This window comes from Silurus meridionalis, chromosome 3 (assembly GCF_014805685.1).
Source record: "Silurus meridionalis isolate SWU-2019-XX chromosome 3, ASM1480568v1, whole genome shotgun sequence".
Taxonomy (NCBI): domain Eukaryota; kingdom Metazoa; phylum Chordata; class Actinopteri; order Siluriformes; family Siluridae; genus Silurus; species Silurus meridionalis.
Genome location: NC_060886.1, coordinates 26,964,299 through 26,985,651, shown reverse-complemented (window position 1 = coordinate 26,985,651; position 21,353 = coordinate 26,964,299). Strand labels below are relative to the sequence as shown.

The window sequence follows — 21,353 nt, the reverse complement described above, 5'->3', positions numbered from 1 at the left end:
CTGGTCCTTATAGATTATACTTGGAAGAACCTTCTCTAACCGTGACGCCAAAATTCTCGCCAACACCTTACAGTCCACATTGATAAGACTTACTGGTCTAAAATTAGCCGGATCAGTTAAATCCCTATCTTTCTTAGGTATCAGTGTTATCAATGCCTCCATGAAAGTACCAGGCAATTCTCCAGTCTCAAACGCCTCTATATAGACTTCTTTTAGGATTGGAGCCACTATATCAACATATTTCCTATAATATTCAGCGGGAAACCCGTCCACCCCTGGTGACTTACCAGAGTTCATAGAGGTGATTGCAGCTTTGACCTCCTCTTCAGTAATAGGAAGGTCTGGAGACTCAGATTGCAATGTATCTAACTTGGGTAACTTTATATTAGGAAAGAACTGTTCCAGTTCTTTTCCATCTAGACCACCTGAAGATGTATATAAATGTTCATAAAAATTACGAAAGACTTAATTTATTTCTTTCATCAATGATACCATAGTATCTCCTCTCTTAATTGCCGGGATAACGTTAGCATTTTGCTGTTTTAATTGTTTGGACAGGAGCTTGCCTGCTTTTTCCCCTCCTTCATAAAACCTGGTCCGCAGCCTAAATAGTGCATATTCAGCTTTTCTATTATATACATCGTGTAACTGAAATTTATATTTACAAATATCCTGATATAAATCATTAGAGTAGTGTCTAGCCAGCTCCTTCTCCAAGGTACAAATTGTTGCTTCCAAGTTCTTAACCAAGTCTCTTTCCTCCTTCTTCTTTCTAGCTGCCCGTGCAATCAGTTTCCCTCTAATGTATGCATTTGAGGCCTCCCATACAGATGCCAACCTATCAGTGCTTCCCACATTCAATTAAAAAAAGGAGGTCAGATCTTCAGCCAACAATTTGCTAAACTCATCTTGCAATAATGCAGTATTCAATCGCCATCTTCCCCTTCTACCAGCTTCAGTATTTAGAGCTATATCCAATTCCACAGCCGCATGGTCTGACAATACTATAGCGCCAATCTTACAATTTACAAGCTGATCAGTGATAGAATTTGAAAGTAAGAAGAAATCTATCCTAGAGTTGGATTTATGGCAATGAGAATAGAAAGTATATTCTCTTTCTTTTGGATTGACCAGACGCCAAATATCAATCAACCCAATATCCTCTGTTAGCATATGAAGGGTAGCCCTATCCCTTGGCATAGAAGATCCCTGATATTTACTCTTATCCAAAACTCCATCCATAACCTGATTAATTTTGTTTACTTTATGAACAAAACCCAGATCCGTCAATGAGGGTTTCTATACAAATAATCCTACCCATATCGTCTTTAGTTTCTGTTAACATTTACGAAATTCAGCCTCTTATGTATTAGGATCATTACCCCATTTTGTTTGCTCGAAAATGATGAATGAAATACATGCCCCACCCAGTCTCGTTTGAATTTGAGCGCTTCGTTATCCGTTAAATGACTCTCTTGCACAAAAGCAACATCTACATGTTTGTTTGAGATACGACAGAACCTTTTTTCTTTTAATTGGACTTCCACAACCGTTAATATTCCATGTTATAAACCTGATGTGACTACCTAGACACGATATAAATTAATCGCACGTTTCGGTGCGTGTAACCAGATATGTTGGATGAATGCCCCCTGTCGGGGAATGGTATACTAAACCGTGATGTACATTTACTCAAACTTAGCAAACGACAGTTGAACATTTCAAACACCAAAACTTCCAGCAGCAAAACGCTATTTCTCCCCAGAAAGTAACAAATTATCCAACCCCCTACCCAAAGCTTAACAACAAACAAAATAAAAAGAAGACACAACAAAAAATGAATGGCCATACCAAACAACGAGGACCGTCCTATCCAAACAACTTGAGATTGCGGTCCATGAGGTGCCGAATCAGCTATCCAGCCCTGCCTTGGCTGTCAAAATTGTTCCGAGACAGCACCACTATCCGGCTCACCCGCCCACCCACCGCTCCTGACTAATATGCTCCACTTTGGCGATCTTGTAAAGAGTATTTGGTCCCATCACCTTACTCCTCCCTTGCCATGTAAAAAGAAGAGAGGCTGGATATGCCAGTGTATATTTCACGTTGACTTTTCTCCGCATCCTCCGCGAAGCGGTGAATTCCCTCCGTTTTCTGGCTAACTCTCTGGACATGTTGGGGAAGAGGGAAATCCGACATTCCTCCCATTCTGTCATTCCCTTTTCTTTGGCCGCTTGTAATACTTTCTCCCTGGCTGACGAGCGTAGAAACTTGATCAAGACTATTCTCGGCGGCTGATCTGCGCTGGGCCTGGAAGCGGGAGCGCGATGTGCCCTCTCTATTTCGAACTCTCCATCCGGATCGATACCCAGTCCTTCCGATAAAATTTTATACACGCACTTGACCATTCCACCTGCCTCCAGCCCTTCTTTCAGACCGATCATCCTCACGTTGTTGCGGCGGCTTCTGTTTTCTAGATCCTTAATTCAGTTCCACATAACTTCCACACGTTTATCATGCCGCTCGCCGTCTCCGACGAGCTTCGAGGTGACGTCTTCCATATTAGAGATGCGGCCCTCCGCTTTGTCCAGCCTTTCTCGGATCGCATGCACCGAGTTTTTAAGGTCAGTAACAGCCTCTTTGATTGAGGACACATCCGTCGCTACTCCTTGCAAAGTAGAGCTCATTTTGCTTATTTCAGATAATAAATTTTCCATCTTTAAACCTTGTTCAATCGGCTGGGGTGATGACGACTCGTGTGCCGGCGAAGTCTGCCTGGTTGTCATGCGGCTCGTCGTCGCTCTCTTGAAATATTTAGATGTGGACGTCGACATTCGCGGTCCAGACCACTTTTTCTTTATTCACAAGTGTTTAGTCAAAGGGACACTAACTCTGAGAAATACACGTGGAATAAATATACTTGAATAAATTGAAAATATGGGTGGGCCTAGGGAGCTACACAACTATGCTGCCATCTTCCTCAGCGGTCCCACGTGACTCCGTCTATTGCCTTTTTTTTAACATGCCATGACATTGGTATTTAGTCAGGCAAAAAGATTTTTTAGTCATAGATCTAGTCTTTAAACAATCCTTCCCACCTTTATTTCATCTTTTAAAGCTGAAGCATGTGTGTCAAAGAGCACATTCTGATTGCACCTTTAAATGGGTCTTTATGAATTAAAAGTAATGCCTTTGTACTTGACGTAATTATTATTTTGGCATGTTTACTGCTCTTATTTTGGCCTAATTACTGCATTGATTTAAAAATTTTTTCATAAAGTTGAAGTAAGTTGTGGCTACTGTATTGTAATTTGCTGCTGTTAATTGAAATGTGTTTTGACAAATTCTTTGCTGTTGTTTTCAGCACAAATTAAATGTTCTAAAATAAAAATGTCCTGAATCAATTTTTGTTTATAACTATTTGATTTTCATTTCTGTCTCCCCCCTTTTTTGGAAAGCTGGTTCGCTTCATGTTCCGACAAGTGTTCGAGATTCTTAAGAGAAGGGAATGGGAGTTCAGGTATAACTTACTTAAATGACTATAAATCACTTTTGTGTGCATTGATTAAACATTTTTTGGAAAATATGCTTTAATATTGAGAATTTTTTTTTCTCTTTTTCCCTCTGTTCCTTTCTTTGTTTCTTGTCTTCTATTTCTTGGTCACTACCCATGTATCTTTTGTGGTGTCATTACTCCTCTTTTTGCTATCTCTTTAGTGTGGTAAATCAGTTTTTACAGATTTTCACAAAGCAGCTTTTGCAGAACACTGAACATGTACCAAAAGGACTGATGCTGCACATTCTGGACCTTTACATGAATGAGTTGGCTCAGGTCGGCTCCGCTGAGGTAAGAAGACCTATTGAATTTTTTATGCATTTACATTTTTATTTGATATTTATTACTTTTGTGAGCATGTCCACACTGTACACCTTCTGTCTATACTTATTTGTCTAACTGAAGCTTCAGACACACAGTAAATGCCTTGGTATTATTGTATATGCCTTTAAAATCCACTTTGTGTCATCTAGGATCCTTAGTAAATAATATTTTGTTTGCGTTTTGAGAATTGGCACATTTTAATGTTTCTCCTTTAAACGAAATTTACACTGTTCAGGCATACCATTATGACCACCTGCCTAATATTGTGTTGGTCCCCCTTCTGCTGCCAAATCAGTCCTGACCTGTCAAGCATTAACAGCATTAACTTCTTCAGCAATTTTAGCTACAGGGGCTCGTCTGTTGGAGCCTTCGCTCCCCATGTGCATCAATGGGCCATGACCCTGTCGCCAGTTCACCACTTTTAATAGCTACTGACCACTGCGGGCTGGGAACTCCTCACAAGAGCTGCAGTTTTGGAGATGCTCTCCAGTCATCTAGCAATCACAATTTTACCCTCGCCAAACTGATGAGATAATCAGTGTTATTACTTCAGCTGTTATAATGTTATGCCTGGTTGGTGTACATGGCGTGATTAATACCAATTTTGGTTGCTACACTTAATCAAAACTTCATCACACACAAAGTTTTACTTGACATAACTAATGTGTCTTCTGCAGCTGACAGCTGAACAGAACCTGACTTTCATCGACCCATTTTGCAAAACCATGGCCAAGACCAAAGAGTGAGTTACATGAATGCTTTGTACTAGAGTATGTTGCTGGAATTTATTAAAAGGCACAATCATGTAATTAATGGAATGATACCTTGCTTGTGAGAAATGAGAGGCTTCATCTTTCATAAAGAGAGTATGGCTAAAATAGTACAACTCATTTAGCTCTTTGTTACTGCAAAAATAAAATGCCATTGTTCAGTTACAGATAATTCTATATGGGTCAATGCCTTCTGTGTTGCAGTCGCTTGCTGTTGACCTTCATCTCTAAGAACATCTTTAGGACTATTGTGGATCATGCTCCTTATGCAATTGAAGACCTGATGAGGGAGCTGCAGCATGCAGGAGGCGATGATTCAGACTCTGATCAGGCGTCTAGTGAGGTGGAGGAAGAAGAAATAGTAAAGAAAGGGGAGCTGAAGAACATGGCACCCAAAGAGACTAAAGTTAAAAAGGTTAACGGTAGGTCAATTATTTATTCGTCAGGTTAAACTGCTGTCATTCAAGGTGATTGTAATTAAAAAAAAAACGGAAACTGCACAATTATGACACATGTCGCCTGCTTATTTACACATTTTCTATTTGAAGAAGCATGACCAATGTAAATGTTTTTCCTTTTCTAACTTAAAATGATCATTGCAGCATAAGTATGTATCAAGGAAACAGTTAAATACTAAGTACACGAAGTTGACTAATTTTGTAAAAGTGAAGCCAGGAGTAACTAACTTGTGCACATTTCTGCTAACATATGTGTGCGCTAAAAGCAATAAGCCAGTTTATTTAGTGACCTAAGTAGATCCATAACCTCTTCTGATGGTTTATGGCCTAAAAGTAGTTTCTCAATTCATTGTGCTGCTATATGACATTATTTTAGATATGGACTTATTTGTTACGTTTTTAACAATGGACATGTTATAAAACAGTTTTACAGAAGAAGTTAGAGGGGTTATATAAAGTTTAAATGTATATATTCCTTCCAAAACTTTGGAAAGCATAAGGGAGCAGGTTCGCTGGTATGTGAGGAGCATGTAAAGTCGGGATGGGGACAGACAGATTATTAGGTATAGGCATTTTGAATCTTAATGGTTAAACTCAATGAACATTGTGCTTAGAGTGCAAGCAGAAACTTCAGGAAGCCTAGCTCATGAGCAGTTCCTCAACAAGTCCGTGGCTCTGGTATCTGGCTTTGCTGAAATATACAACAGTGCGTTGTCAGCAATCTAAAACCTTATTGAACTTTTTCTCACTATCAGAACAGTTGATATTTTAAAAAAGATTTTGTGTATCTATCTGATCCAGGAACCCCTGAAGTAGTGGAAGACAGCAAAGGAAGTAAAGGTGACCTGGATTTGGACAGCATGGACACAGAAGAAAATGATGTTGGTCCTGTTCTACAGGTGAGTGCATCTGAGATAGACTGACCCTCACCCTACATCAAGCATGAATATAAAACTGAAAAAGACTGGAAAAACAATTCTCTTTTCACATGTTGCAGTTTGACTATGGTGCATTAGCTGATCATCTTTTTGAATTGGGAAGCCGCTCGAATACACAGAGCAGGAACCGCACAACAATGTATAGCTTGGTGAAGACGTAAGGGCTGCAATTAATACTTTATAGATGTTGTGTAACAATATGATATAAATAGTGCTTTCTAATGCAGTTATTCATTGCTTTTTGTTTTCTTTTTTTTTAAACATGACTGCAAATGAAGTTTTCGTGATTTAAGTGCAGGTAAGTAGACTATATAAAATGTATTATTTTTTTTTTAGAAGTGCATTGTAGGCATTTTTGCTTATATTATGTTGATGCTGTAAATGCAGTGGGTCTAGGGCTGCAACCAAAATTCATTTTGATGATCGATTAATCAGACTTATATATATTTTTTTTTAAATAATTGGATAAAGAAATATATATTTTTAAATAAGCTGTTTTGCTAATTATAATTATATAGAACCCTAATTCAGGGTAATTATGTATAAAATTTTACTTTAAAAATGCAAAAACCAGATATTAGGTTTAACTAACTTTTTAATTTAGACATTTTAAAGCTTATAATGGCTGCATGTTGAGGAATTTATCTTTTGAACAAATTCTCTCATGCTGGTTTGTTTCCTCTTTTGAGTGTGCAAGGTGTAAATTGTTTAAATCAAAATTTGTATTGTTTTTAATGATGATTGCAGATGACAAGTTGACAAAAAAAGACATTTTGTTTAGTTGTGAATAAATAAGCATCTATAATATAATTAATTACATTTTGTCTAGTAATTGAATGATATATGCATACATTAAATATACAAACATTTAAAACAAGCATTTGATCGTAGATGTACGTAAAGCTGCAATAAATCACGCTTAAAAAAGGATAAGTTACTATTCTAGTGGACGAATGCTATAAAAAGAGAATGGATCAGAGAAACCCAGCACGCTAATAGACTTGGTAAAAAAAAAAAAAGGATGAAATATGCATTTGTGTACGAATCATTTGCTGAAAACCACAACAGTGACTAAAAAGTGTACTTGTTTACTGCTGCTGTTATTTGCTGCTTTTAGATTTAGTGTTTGTTTGCATCATTTTAATTAAATCCATCACTATATCACGAGCGAGCCGATTGTGCAACCTGATGCTCGCGGGTCACGACAGAACAGATCCAGTGCGACTGTCCTAAAGTAACAAAAACAGTTTACACAATAACACTTCATTAAACTACACTGTTTTTACATGATGAGGATTCTACAGTTTTTGCTCATCGTGCTGATGTTTCACCATCATCCATGACACCATGCATTTTCTTTTTCTGCTGCACCTTGTCCCTGTACACTTACTGTCAGGCTAACCCATAACCTGAGCAGCCCAAATAATCGATAACGGCATTTGTTGACAACAAATTTCATCATTGATTTATCGGTATATTTATCTTTATATTATATTTTATTGTTTAGATGTTGCAGCCCTACGTGGGTCTGAGCAATTCAGAAAACGATTCACTTTGTTCTTTAATGCAAATGTTACCTCCAAAAAATGGTATCAATGTATTAGTTAATTTTTCATGTTATAAGACTAGTGACTGTATAAAACTTTTTATTATGGTTTACAGGAATTTTCCCTCAAATAAAGGATAATTGTGACCTGAGTGATAGATCAGATGAGGAGTTATTTGATGATAAAAAAAGCGAAAAGAAGAAAAGAAGAAATGAGAGCCCCAGAACTGGAGATGAAATGGTGGCTAAGAAGAGCAAAGGTCAGCTGTGATTAAGTAAATGTGTTCAGTCCTTCCAGGGGAATGAATGTGATATCAAATGTTTTATTGCCTTGGAAACAATCTTGCTTTTTTGCATTTAATTTTATTTGTGTTTAAATTGTCAATTATGGCATCATTATCTGTGAATTATAGAACATGGTTAGATGCATACAATAACATACAATTACACAACAGAATTCACCTGAATTAAATTGTACTCTTTTTATTGAGATTATAAAGAACAATAGATGTGAGTGAATGAGGATTTTACAAAGTATTTTTCAGTTGTCATGAGCTGTCAGGTTTTTTTTTTTTTTTTTACACACTACAACCAATAAAAGTTCCCTCATCACACCATAAAACTTTCCATGAACTCATGCTTCAAAACTGCATTCTTAAGAATGCAGTTTTAAACATGAGTTCATGGAAAGTTTTATGGTGTGATGAGGGAACTTTTATTGTTTCCACTACACACATACTTTAAACTGTATCACTTTGATTGAAACTCTGAAATCAGACAGCTCTGTGATATAAGATGGGATATAAGAAACATTTATAAATGCATTCATATATTATCGTAGCCAGAGAGTAGCTTTAAAATTAAGCTAAATTGTCTAAGCTATCTAAAATATTTAAAAGATTACTGACTATTTACAGGTTCTTTTACATGTAATCTGTTTTTGCTGCATCTTAAGCTTTCAGTTGCCATATTGAGTTTATGCTAATATGTACTTATACTATAGTAATATTCAAGACTTAATTATAGTATTATTTTTTTATTCATTTAAATTTGCTAACATGGAATGAAAAACTAGTAGCCAGTAGAATTTCAAGACATTAAAAGCTTAGCTGATCCTGAAAGTTATTTTGTTACAAGAGTAATTTGTTACAAGAACAATAAACTTACATGGAAGTGAGTAATTTAATGTTATCCCCTTCACCCAGCAGCTTGCCAAGATAAAGAGAAGCCATGTGCATTGTTAAGCCAACCCACAAAGAACTTAAAGAAAACAAAGAAAGGTTTTGAAGAGAATAAAGAATTTACTGATACAGACAAAGCCATGGACACATCACATATTCCACTGGAGACAGGTGGAACTCCAAGAGAGCAAGATTTGAGAAAGAAAGGCGTGGTTGACGGCCAGCTGAAGTTCTCGGAAATAGCTGATCATGAAACAGTGTCCCAGTGTATGGAATCAGACTCGCAACACCACCTGGAGGCTGGTATCAGTTTAAAAAAGAGGAGGAGAAGTAAAGTCTTAAAAAAAATCTCAAAGAATCTGCGAGAAGGAACACATGAATTCCATCTTAATTTAAAGGAATCTGAGGGAGAACCACATACTGATGTTTGTGAAGAAGCTGTGATGAAGCAGACAAGTTTCAAACCAATGTCAGGCATTAGGTGCACTGAAACTAGCACAGATATAAATGGATTAGGCCAGAGCTATGCAAATCATAAGCCTGAAATGACATCACATTTAGCAGGTTCTGTGGAAACTCAACAGGCTAAATGTGGTATTTTTCTTACTCAGGAGAAAACTAAGAATAAAAAGAAAAAGATGATGAGTGTGGTAGAGAAAATGAACCCAGAAATCAGTGGATTAATTCTGGAAAATACATCAGAAGAGATTTCTCTCCAGAGCCAGTTGGAGACTTCAGCAGTAGCATTTTATAAAGAACACAATGCTAGAGAGAAGTTCAGAAAGCAGTACACACCACAGAAAGTGGACAAGGATGACAATGCAGCACAAACTCAACTAGGGACAAGTGCCTCTCAAAAAAAGGTGAAAAGGAAAAAACTGAAATCCAGCTCGGAGGAGGAAGCAATTAGATCTATTTTAGAAGACACCAATCAACACAACAATGACGAGATCAGCAGACATTCCTATCCTACATCTGAGGAAGATTGCGCAACACAGTCTAGACTGATGGCACGTGCTACCAAGAAAAAAAAGGGAAAGGGCAAACAGACCTTTTCAAATCAGGAGATCTCAAAGCTGAAAACCAGTCAGCCACAACATGGAAAAAAAATAAAATCCTGAAGCAACAAGAAAGTCAGCCTGTAGAAGAAACAAAAGAAAACCCCATTTTTGAAAATGCTGCAAACGAGAATGCAGAATCAGTTGTACCAGATCACTCTACTGAAATGAACTCCGTTACCCCAATGAAAAATGGAAAAAAGAAAAGAAAGCTACAGACAGATGAGGCAGTAATGTCTCAAAATAATGAACATGTAGGAAACGAGATGGGTGGAAAGAAATATAAAATCAGGGTAAGTATCAGGCTATGACTGTATGTCATGTTTATATTATTGTTGTATCAAGTTTTGCTCTCCTTACCTCCCACATTCACATCATTTTATGACTAGGTCATTTTTCTTCATTTGCAACAGGGCATTGTAACCCACAAGAAGCTGAAGATGGGAAAAGCCTCTCCAAAATCTGACTTTGTCTCATTTCAGGGTCTAATAAAACCCCCAACTCCACTTTTCTGTAAAACCAAACCAAAGCACAGCACACCTCTGACCAGCATCAAGGTATAGTCCCTACAACACTATTATGTACGTCTTTTGTACGCCGCTCTGGACAAGGGCGTCTGCTAAATGCCACAAACGTAAATTATGTGAATGGTTATAGCCTTAAATATATATATGGTACCAGTCAAAAGTTTGGACACACCTTCTCCTTCAGTTTTTACATACTTCATTAATACTGAAAAAAAAATTATGAAGGACCATGGAATTATTTAGTAAACCAAAACAAGCTAAATAATCCAGAATGTTTTATATTTTTGATTCCTCAAAGTAGCCACTTTTTGCTTTGATGACCACTTTGCACCATCACACCTCCTCCTCCATGCATAACTGTGGGAACCACACATTCAGGAACTGTCCTTTCACTCTCTGTGTGTCTAACAAAGACACAACAGTTAAACAAAATTAAACACACAATACTTTTGGATGTGTACAGGATCCAGTAAAGGCATGTTAAAGCTTCTTTGAAGTTTGCTACACAACATTTGGAACAGGCTATAAATTACTGGGAGAATGTACCAGTACAAAATACCAACAAATATGGGGAGGTGTCTTAAAAAACTCATGACAAACAGAAGTTTAAAGTTTTTGTTTTAGCATGTTCAATACTGTTGTGCCTTGTCATTCCACTTTATTAAATATAACTGTTTATGGATTATTGTATGAATATTATTTCTTCATCTCTGTAGATTTGTGTAGCTTTAAAACTAAAGTCTGGCCAAAATTTATATTGTTGCATTGGAACTCTCTTGAATAAAATAACTTTGTTAAATACTACTTAGTAACACCATATTAACATTTGGAGGGCCTCAGTTTGCCTTTAGAAATGTTTCAGATTGTCTTGTCATGGATGACATTTTGCTGCAATTCCTGCTGATTTTTCAAGTGCATATTCATGCTGCAGGTTGTGTTCTAACACGTTCCAAAGGTGATCTGTTGGATTCAGATCAAGTAGCTAAAAAGGCCAATAAAAAAAAAGTCAAGCTCAATATATCTCATAATTTTGCTTTGTTACTGGGTGCATTGTCAAGCCAGTCTGGCCATTTGTCTCTAACCTGTCATCAACAAGCAGTTATAGAATTATTCAAACCAGCCCATCTTGCATCACAAATTATGCCCAGAATTGCACTGCGAACACAAGACTGGCTGATTAGATAATTGCATGAATGAACAGATATAAGTGTTCCTAATAAAGTTTTTGGTGGTCTAGTCAGAGTGGTTAGGAAAACCTGACAAGTTCTAAATAGTCCTTGGAAATTTCTTTTGTCTATTGTTTATCCAAGCCTACCAATATTTGTATATTATTATTTATGTTAATGATTTTTTATTATTTATTTTTGTTTGGTAGAAATTCCAAACATTGAAGACTGAAAATAAGAAAGTGACCTTTGGGCTCAAGAACAATAAAACCACTGGTAAGTTTATTGTAAAGTTGTTGGTGTCATTTGTTAATGGTTTTTGTGTTATGTTTATCACAAGTGAGATCTTTGTTGTAGAGTAGAACAATAGTTTTCAACTAATCTTGCTCGTTAAAATGAATGCAAACAAAACACATTTTGATCAGAGCTGATGGAAACTGTTTTATATCAAAAACTATTCAAGGTTGCTATGTAATGGTAAATGAAACTACACATTTGAATTGATGCAAATTTCTGATTTCATTAGACTGAAACTAGTGTCAGAATATGAGACTGTAAATGAGCAACATGCAGATTATCAAGGTGAAGGTCAGAAGCTAGTCTGTTAATTTTTAGATATCATTTTAGGAACAGTTTATAGTGTATTTTCCCATTTTTTACAGAATTTAAGAAGACTGACAGGAGCTTGTTGGTAAGTCCTGTTGGGTCATCTCGTGTGGCCTTCGACCCTAAGAAGATGCCTATGTCAGGGGTTCTGAAGTCAACTTCACTGTCTCCAGTACTGACTGTGAAAAATAAACCTGCAGCTAAGAAAAGAGCAACAGCAGCAGATTTCTTTTAAAACCATATATTGTGTGAAAGGTCTTCATTTCCTAATGTCATTTAGATTTGGGATATGTTGCTTTAATTAAACTCAATTCTCAGAGTTTAATCTGACTGACATACAATAAAATCTATGGCATTCAATAAAAACAAAATACATTCAATAAAAATTGTAAATGAGACACCTGTTTGCCACTTTTTATTCATACAGCAAATTAGATGAAAGTGAACATATATAAACTCTGAGCATAAACACTTCAACCTTGTATTGACTTTTAGTGCAAATGTAACTTGTTTTAAGAAGTCTGTGCGAGAAGCTAAGAAGTTTTCAGCTGAACTGATGTTTGTATCTTTATCTCATGACTTTAATAAAAGCATCTTGTTTGGTAAAGGTTTCATTTGTTTTCATGTCTCTGAAGTACATGCTAAAGATGCTAAGAAAGGCAGAAATTGTATTTCCCCTCAAAGCTATCCTAACTGTAGCTTCAACTTTTCGACAAGCTACTTTAATTAAAAGAAAGGTTTGAAGCCCTATTACAAAAAATATACTTGCTGGCACCACATCATGTAGAGGCAATATTTAACAGTATATTTAATATTTTAATTATTTAAAAAAGCAAATGGTACTGTTTTGTCTTCATCTTAAAGACAAATTTTAATATACAGCTGTGGAGGTATTCATGTGCACCTTTTACCAAAGGGACTTTCAGGCTGCACTTAACCATTAATCAATTTAAATTGATTGTCCCCTGTATTAGGTAGAAACTCCAAAAGACACAAAGGGAAAAATGTTAAATAATCCTAAATGACACTCTTTATATGATATCTGATTATTATCTGCTCCTGTGCTCATTTATAGAAAATATTCCAATTCCCCCTCATAATTATACAGTGGGGCAAAAAAGTATTTAGTCAGCCACCAATTGTGCAAGTTGTCCCACAAATAATGAGAGAGGCCTGTAATTTTCATCATAGATACACTTCAACTGAGAGACAAAATGAGAAAAAAAATCCTGAAAATCACATTGTCTGATTTTTAAAGAATTTATTTGCAAATTATGGTAAAAAATAAGTATTTGGTCACCTACAAAAAAGCAAGATTTCTGGCTCTCACAGACCTGTAACTTCTTCTTTAAGAGGCTCCTCTGTCCTCCACTCATTACCTGTATTAATTGCACCTGTTTGAACTCGTTATCAGTATAAAAGACACCTGTCCACAACCTCAAACTCAAATATGGCCAAAACCAAAGAGCTGTCAAAGGACACCAGAAACAAAATTGTAGACCTGCACCAGGCTGGGAAGACTGAATCTGCAATAGGTAAGCAGCTTGGTGTAAATCAACTATGGGAGCAATAATTAGAAAATGGAAGACATACAAGACCACTGATAATATCCCTCGATCTGGGGCTCCACGCAAGACCTCACCCCGTGGGGTCAAAATTATCACAAGAACGGTGAGCAAAAATCCCAGAACCACAGACCTAGTAAATGACCTGCAGAGAGCTGGGACCAAAGTAACAAAGGCTACCATCAGTAATACACTACGCCGCCAGGGACTTAAATCCTGCAGTGCCAGATGTGTTCCCCTGCTTAAGCCAGCACATGTCCGGGCCTGTCTAAAGTTTGCTAGAGAGCATTTGGATGATCCAGAAGAGGATTGGCAGAATTTCATATGGTCAGATGATACCAAAATTCTTGGTAAAAACTCAACTTGTTGTGTTCGGAGGAGAAAGAATGCTGAGTTGCATCCAAAGAACACCATACTGTGAAGCATGGGGTGGAAACATCATGCTTTGGGTCTGTTTTTCTGCCAAGGGACCAGGATGACTGATCCGTGTAAAGGAAAGAATGACTGGGGCCATGTATCGTGAGATTTTGAGTGAAAACCTCCTTCCATCAGCAAGGGCATTGAAGATGAAACGTGGCTGGGTCATTCAGCATGACAATGAGCCCAAACACACCGCCCAGGCAACGAAGGAGTGGCTTCGTAAGAATCATTTCAAGGTCCTGGCGTGGCCTAGCCAGTCTCCAGATCTCAACCCCATAGAAAATCCATGTTGCCCAGCAACAGCCCCAAAACATCATTGCTCTAGAGGAGATCTGCATGGAGGAATGGGCCAAACTACCAGCAACAGTGTGTAAAAACCAAGTGGAGACTTACAGAAAACATTTGATCTGTTATTGCCAACAAAGGGTATATAACAAAGTATGAGATGGACTTTTGTTATTGACCAAATACAAAATAAATTTTCCACCATAATTTGCAAATACATTCTTTAAAAATCAGACAATGTGATTTTCTGGATTTTTTTTTTCTCATTTTGTCTCTCATAGTTAAAGTGTACCTACGATGAGAATTACAGGCCTGTAATTTACCCCACTGTAACTGCAATTAAGTGTGTGATTATTACAATTTATGCTCTTAGCTGCTCTTGTAACTATTTGAATTTGACATTTTTTCAAATAAAATAATTCAGACCTATTTTATAATAGTAAACTAATTCATGTAAACAGAATCATTATATACTTTTATACTTTATATACAGAGGGTTGTTTTAGTCAAACTGCATTTGGACACAACTACTTCTTTTGGCTGCTCCCGGGTCACCACAGCTGATCATCTGTTTCCATAACCCCTGTCTTCTACTTCTGTGGCTTTCAAATGAACCATCTGCATATCTTCCCTCACCACATCCATAAGTGGCCTCCTTGGCCTTCCTCTTTTCCTCCTTCCTAGTGGCTCCATCCTCAGCATTCTTCTACTGATATACCCCATGTCCCTTCTCTGCACATGTCCAAACCATCTCAATCGCACCTCTCTTACCTTCTCTCTAAAATGTCCTAAATGCGCTGTCTCTCTAATAAACTTGTTTCTTATCCTGTCCATCCTCTTCCACTCCCAATAAAAATCTCAGCATTTTCAACTCTGTTACCTCCAGCTCCACTTACTATCTTTTAGTCAATGCCACTGTCTCTAAACTCTCTTTGTGCCTACTTTAGGCAAAAATCACAATATCATCCGCAAACATCATAGTCCATGGAGACTCCTGTATGGCTTCAACACTTAACTGCTGTCACACTGTCCTCATACATGTCCTGCACCAACCTTACATACTTCTCTGACACACCTGACTTCCTCATACAATACCACAGCTCCTCTCTTGGCACCCTGTCATATGCTTTCTCTAAATACACAAACACACAATGTAACTCCTTCTGACCTTCTCTATACTTCTCCATCAACATTCTCAAAGCAAATATTGTATCTGTTGCTCACAAATGGTCAAATCATCCCTTAGCTTGGCTTTTACTACTATTTTCCATAACTTCATGGTGTGACTGATCAACTTTATTCTCCTGTAAGGTGCAAGTCGGCACATCTCCCTTAGTCTTAAAAATTGGTACTGCTCTCACTTTCCCACTAATCCTATCCACTTCCTGCTTCACCATCTCCACATCATTTTACCTTCTCTTTCTCTCATTTTCCTCATTCATCAGCTGCACAAAATACTCCCTCCATCTTCTCAACACACTTTCCTCACTAGTTCCATCTCCATCCTTTATTGCTCTAACTTGCAGCACATTTTTCCCAGCTCGTTTCCCTCTGCCTGGTCAATCGGCACAAATCCTTTTCTCCTTCCTTAGTTTCCAACTTCTCACACGGCACCAGATTTTTCAGATGTCACAAGTACTTTTTAGCTGTCTCCCTTATCACTCCTGCAGTAATTGCCCAATCATCTAGCACATCTTCACCACCACTGAGCCCCTGTCTGACCTCTTCCCTGAATCTCATACTGTGTGCACCTTGCTCCACTTATATACGTCACCCTATGATCCTTCTTCTTCTTAAAATAAATATTTACCACTGACATTTCTATCCTTTTAGCAAAATCTAACACCATTTGCCCTTTCTAACCATCACCTCCTCATCACCTCTGTTCCCTTCACCTACATGCCCATTAAAATCTGCCCCAATCACTAATCTTTCTTTGCTAGGTACACTCTCCACCAATTTATCCACACACTCTAGAATTGTTCCTTCTCCTCCATCTCACAACCCACTCTCTTCACCTCCACTACACTCTTACTGAACTTCAGGGTCACCCTTACACTTTTCTCTTTATATCCACACAATGGTAGAACAGTTTAAACCCACCTCTAATGTTCCTGGCCTTACTCCCTTTCCACTTGTTCTCTTGTACACACAACATATCTACCTTTCTTCTCTCCATCATATCAGCTATCTCTCTCCCTTTACCAGTACCAACATTTAAAGTACCAACCCTAACATCCACTCTCCTACCTTTTTTCTGTTGTCTCTGTAGGTGTCTTCCTCCTCTTCTTCTCCTCCTTTGGCCAACAGTAGCCCAATTTTCTCCGGTACCCTGTTGGCTAACAATACCTGTGGCAGTCTTTGGAAACCCGGGATTAGATCGATCCGGTATGAAATTTAGGCATTTTCAAAATATCTTGTGTTATAGTTTTTGTATGATTGTGTGAATTTGTTTTATTATTTTTCTGAAAAGTACTTTATACTGTGCAATATTAATGTTATTGTTTCTTAAAATGAACATTTATTCTGATGGGTTGTAGTGAAGACCTTTGAGTTTCTGTGTCTGTGTGTATCAGATTTAGTTTTTACCAAATTAAATAGTGAAATGCTTGTGAGATGATTTTATAGCAGCTCTGGAGATGAAGTTCATGTGTTGATTTTCTCAGAGTGATATGGAACACTGGAAACCATGACCATAAGCAGCATGCTGTTTCTTTATATGTAGTAGATAAAACAAAGAAACATGCAGAACCCACACTTCTTAATTAGCCACATTTTTTAACAGACACCAGTCCATGTCACAATTCGCTCCAATTTTGCCAAATTTTGTGACATACATGTAAAATTTTACAGACCCCATTTTAAGAAATCCTGGTCTATACAGTGTATAGTGCATGGTAATCACAATAAAATGTCCATGCATACATAAAATTCATTCATCCAGACTCAAAAATGGAATCTATCCTCATTTTAGTCATACCAAGAATATAATTATAAATCATTACAACATTACAAACACCGGAGAGTAAGAAATATCATTAGCACTGGAGTGTGTGATTGTGAGTAATGTCCTTGAGTTACAAGTTACTATTAATCAATAGTAGGCTATATTCTGATGACAAATTAGCAATTTCTTGCATAATTCATCAACCGTGCTACCTACCAACAACATTTAGCTACTTATAGTGCTTCCAGAAAGTATTTCAACGCGCACCACTTTTTCCACAGTTGTTATGTTACAGCCTTATTCAAAAACGGATTTCACACGTACATAAGTATTCACAACCTGTGCCATGACACTCAAACTGAGCTCAGGTGCATCCTGTTTCCAATGATCATTCTTGAGATGTTTCTACAACTAGATTGGAGTCCACCATTGGTAAATTCAGTTTGTTTTTTTTCTAAATTCAGTAAATACAGTGCCTGTCAGAGCACAAACCAAGCCATGAAGTCCAAGGAATTGTCTGTAAACCTCAGAAACAGGATTGTATTGAGGCACAGATGTGGGGAAGGGTACAAGTCAAGTCAAGTCTATTTGTATAGCGCTTTTCACAACAGACATTGTCTCAAAGCAGCTTTACACATATCAACAGTGATAGTGAATGGTGTGAATTTGTCCCTGATGAGCAAGCCGTGGCGACTGTGGCAAGGAAAAACTCCCTTAGATGTTATGAGGAAGAAACCTTAAAGGAACCAGACTCAAAAGGAAACCCATCCTCATCTGGGCGACATCAAGAGTTTGATCATAAATCTTTCAACAATTCAGAACACTGGACAGTGAGAACTAACATGAGTACTGGAGTATAAGATTATAAGTGATGTTCTTTCTGCAGTCTTATACAGTCTATATGGTTAGTAGCTCCGAGTTTTATGAGCTCAGCATTTGTGATCACCACAGATCCAGCATCAGCTTCTCCATGCCAGAGCCTTTAAACACTCCAGGAGGTCCAATGTCAAAACTCCACACATGTAGCGGGATCCAAATGGCACTGGTACGTCTCTAGATGGTTCGGGATGTTTGCGAGTTCGGCATCTACTTCTTCAAGGTCCGTAATCATCACAAGGTGGGACGTGATTGGAGCTGGCCAAACCTCAGGGTACAGAAAAATGTCTAAAGCATCGAAGGTACTAGTGAGCACAGTAGCCTTCATCCTCCATAAATAGAGAAGTTTGGACCACCAGGACTCTTCCTAGAACATCCTGGATGTCCAAACTGAGTGATTAGGGGAGAAGGGCCTTAGTTAGTGAGGTGACCAAGAACCCAATGGCCACTCTGAAAGAGCTCCAGCGTTTCTTTGTGGAGAGAGAAGAACCTTCCAGAAGAAGAGTCATCTCTGCAGCACTTCACTAATCAGGCCTGTATGGTACAGTGGCCAGACGGAAGTCACTCCTCAGTAAAAGGCAAATGCTAGGCCAATACCATCCCTACACGTAAGCATGGTGGTGGCAGCATGATGCTGTGGGGATGTTTTTCAGTGGCAGGACCTGGGAAACTAGTCAGGATCAAGGAAAAGATGAAGGCAGCAATGAGATATCCTTGATGAAAACCTGCTCTAGAGTGCTCTGGACCTCAGACTGGGGCAACGGTTCATCTTTCAACAGGACAGCAACTATAAGCACACAGCCAAGATAAAGGAGTGGCCAACTCTGTAAATGTCCATTTATAGCCCAGCCAGAGCCCAGTCTTGAACCAGATTGAACATCTCTGGAGAGATCAGAAAATGTCTGTGCACCAGCGCTCCCCATCCAACCTGATGGAGCCTAAAAAGTTATGCTAAGAAGAATGGGAGAAACTGCCCAAAAAAAAGGTGTGCCATGCTTGTAGCATCAAACTCAAAAAGGCTTGAGGCTGTAATTGGTGCCAAAGGTTCTTAAACAATACATTGGGGCCAAAAGGCAAAGGCTTAGAATACTTATGAACATGTAATTTTTTTTTTTTTTTCTTAAATTTGCAAAGATTTCAAACACTTTATGTTGTCATTATCGGGTATTGTTTGTAGAATTTATATAAAAAAATAATTTTATCTATTTTGGATTAATTCCAGATACAATGTAATAATTTCCAGATAGAATGTATATTTGTCACGGATAGACCAGGCGTCAGAAACCGGAAGTGAAACAGATAGTCTTTTATTGGTCTAAACATGCAAATACTAGGAAGCTTGACAAAGGACTCTAGCAAATGGTAAACCTAACTGAGTGCTTCATTTGAAGCATAGCCAGGAGCATGGAAGTACAGGGAACAAGAGTGGTAGGTAGTCCGGGTGATCTACGGTCATAACTAGTATATCGGATGGTGAGTGAAGGGGAATAGGGACCTTATAAAGAGGACTGGTAAATAGAGGACAGGTGTAGGTGATTAGTAGGAGAGAGAGGCTGAGCGAGAGTGTTGAGTGAAAGAGGGAGGCAAGGCTGGTGGTTCTCTGACATTACCCCCTCCTCCAGGGGCGGCTCCTGACGCGACCACAGGGTGCGGGACGGTTAGGGTGATTAAGGTGAAACTCCTCCAGGACGTCTTGTCTGGGGACCCATGAGCGCTCCTCTAGTCCGTACCCCTCCCAGTCGACGAGGTATTCTAGAGTGGAGCCCTGACATTGCGAGTCCAGAATCTCTCAGACGAAGTAAACGGAGGGTTGGTCCAGCACCTCCAGGGGAGGCGGATCAATGGTGGCTCCAGATTAGACAGGTGTAGGTGATTAGTAGGAGGGAGAGGCTGAGCGAGAGTGTTGAGTGAAGGAGGGAGGCGTAGCTGGTGGTTCTCTGACAATATTAGTGATTCAAATGCATTTTCAATATAAATGAAACTAAATTTTACACACTCAGTCACACACATGATCTTTTTACTTGAATGCAAAAATGCATTGTGGGTACTACATAAGCACTAGTGTGTTCTAATATCTTTAAAAAAAAACAGCAGAAGCAGTCCCACACTCACTGTAGCTATCTGTGGTTTACAAAGCTGCCAATTCAGATCGTGTAAGAGCAGGGACATAAGTACACATAATTAATAATGACAATCAATAAGTATCAGTGTGGAAAGGGTTACAAAACCATTTCTAAAGCTTTGCTACTCCAGCAAACCACAGTGAGAGCCATTACTCACAGTGAGAGCCATTACTCACAGATGAAGAAAACTTTGAATAGTGGTGAACCTCCCCAGGGATGTCTAGCCTACCAAAATAACTCCAAGAGCCCAACAATGACTTATTCAAGAGCTCATAAAATAACCCAGAACAATATCCAACATCATCTTTTCTTATTTTAGAAGAGCCTATTTTAAAACAGTTAGTGGTATGGGGTTAGGTATACCTAAGCTGACCTGCTATGTCCGGTGCCCTGCCTCCCGGTATATCACCCACTCGCCCTGCTGTCAGATGTTACTAAGAGTAACATTATAGAGGTGTGTAAATTAGTGAAGGCAATGTCCGATGCAGTAATATGCTCTGGGCCCCATCCCAATACGGCATGGCAATGTAGCTTACAGCAGGTTATGGTCACTGAACCGCTGGATATCAGAGTGGTGCTCCAAAAACAATGTGGGCTTCATAGATAATTGGAGCAATTTCGAGGGCAAGGCTGGCCTGTTAGGGCGGTACGGTATCCATCCCACTTGGGAAGGTGCTGCTCTCATTCATAGTCTTAGAAGAGCACTAGGTAACCAGTGACTGTCCAGAACCAAGGCCAGCGAGCAGACAAACACGCTAAACTCAGGAGTCATCACTCAGGATCCACCATTTTGAGACTGTGTCTGTCATGAGCAAAACCACAAATTTAACACATTCGATGTTCTTTACACCAACATAAAATAATCTAACGGTTTAGTGAGCCAATTCCATTAATTATTATTTATAGACCCCCAGGGCCTTACTTTGAATTTCTTGTAGAATTTGGAGATTTCATCACAAATGTAGCTACTTTTTCAGACAAAACATTAATTGTTGGTGACTTTAATA

At 38.4% G+C, this 21,353-nt stretch overlaps 1 protein-coding gene across 1 annotated transcript in view; it reads left to right on the top strand.

Moving 5' to 3' along the window:
- Nucleotides 1–12,737, top strand: part of LOC124382882 (ribosomal RNA processing protein 1 homolog B-like) — a 28,577-nt gene extending 15,840 nt beyond the window's left edge. The window contains 13 exon segments of the mRNA XM_046845206.1: nucleotides 3,459–3,520; nucleotides 3,718–3,847; nucleotides 4,558–4,622; nucleotides 4,855–5,072; nucleotides 5,910–6,007; nucleotides 6,106–6,203; nucleotides 6,325–6,344; nucleotides 7,709–7,852; nucleotides 8,798–9,889; nucleotides 9,892–10,124; nucleotides 10,245–10,388; nucleotides 11,734–11,800; nucleotides 12,187–12,737. Of these exon segments, the coding sequence (XP_046701162.1) occupies nucleotides 3,459–3,520; nucleotides 3,718–3,847; nucleotides 4,558–4,622; nucleotides 4,855–5,072; nucleotides 5,910–6,007; nucleotides 6,106–6,203; nucleotides 6,325–6,344; nucleotides 7,709–7,852; nucleotides 8,798–9,889; nucleotides 9,892–10,124; nucleotides 10,245–10,388; nucleotides 11,734–11,800; nucleotides 12,187–12,365 (2,550 nt within the window). The 3' untranslated portion in view covers nucleotides 12,366–12,737.
- The last annotated feature ends 8,616 nt before the right edge of the window (nucleotides 12,738–21,353 follow it).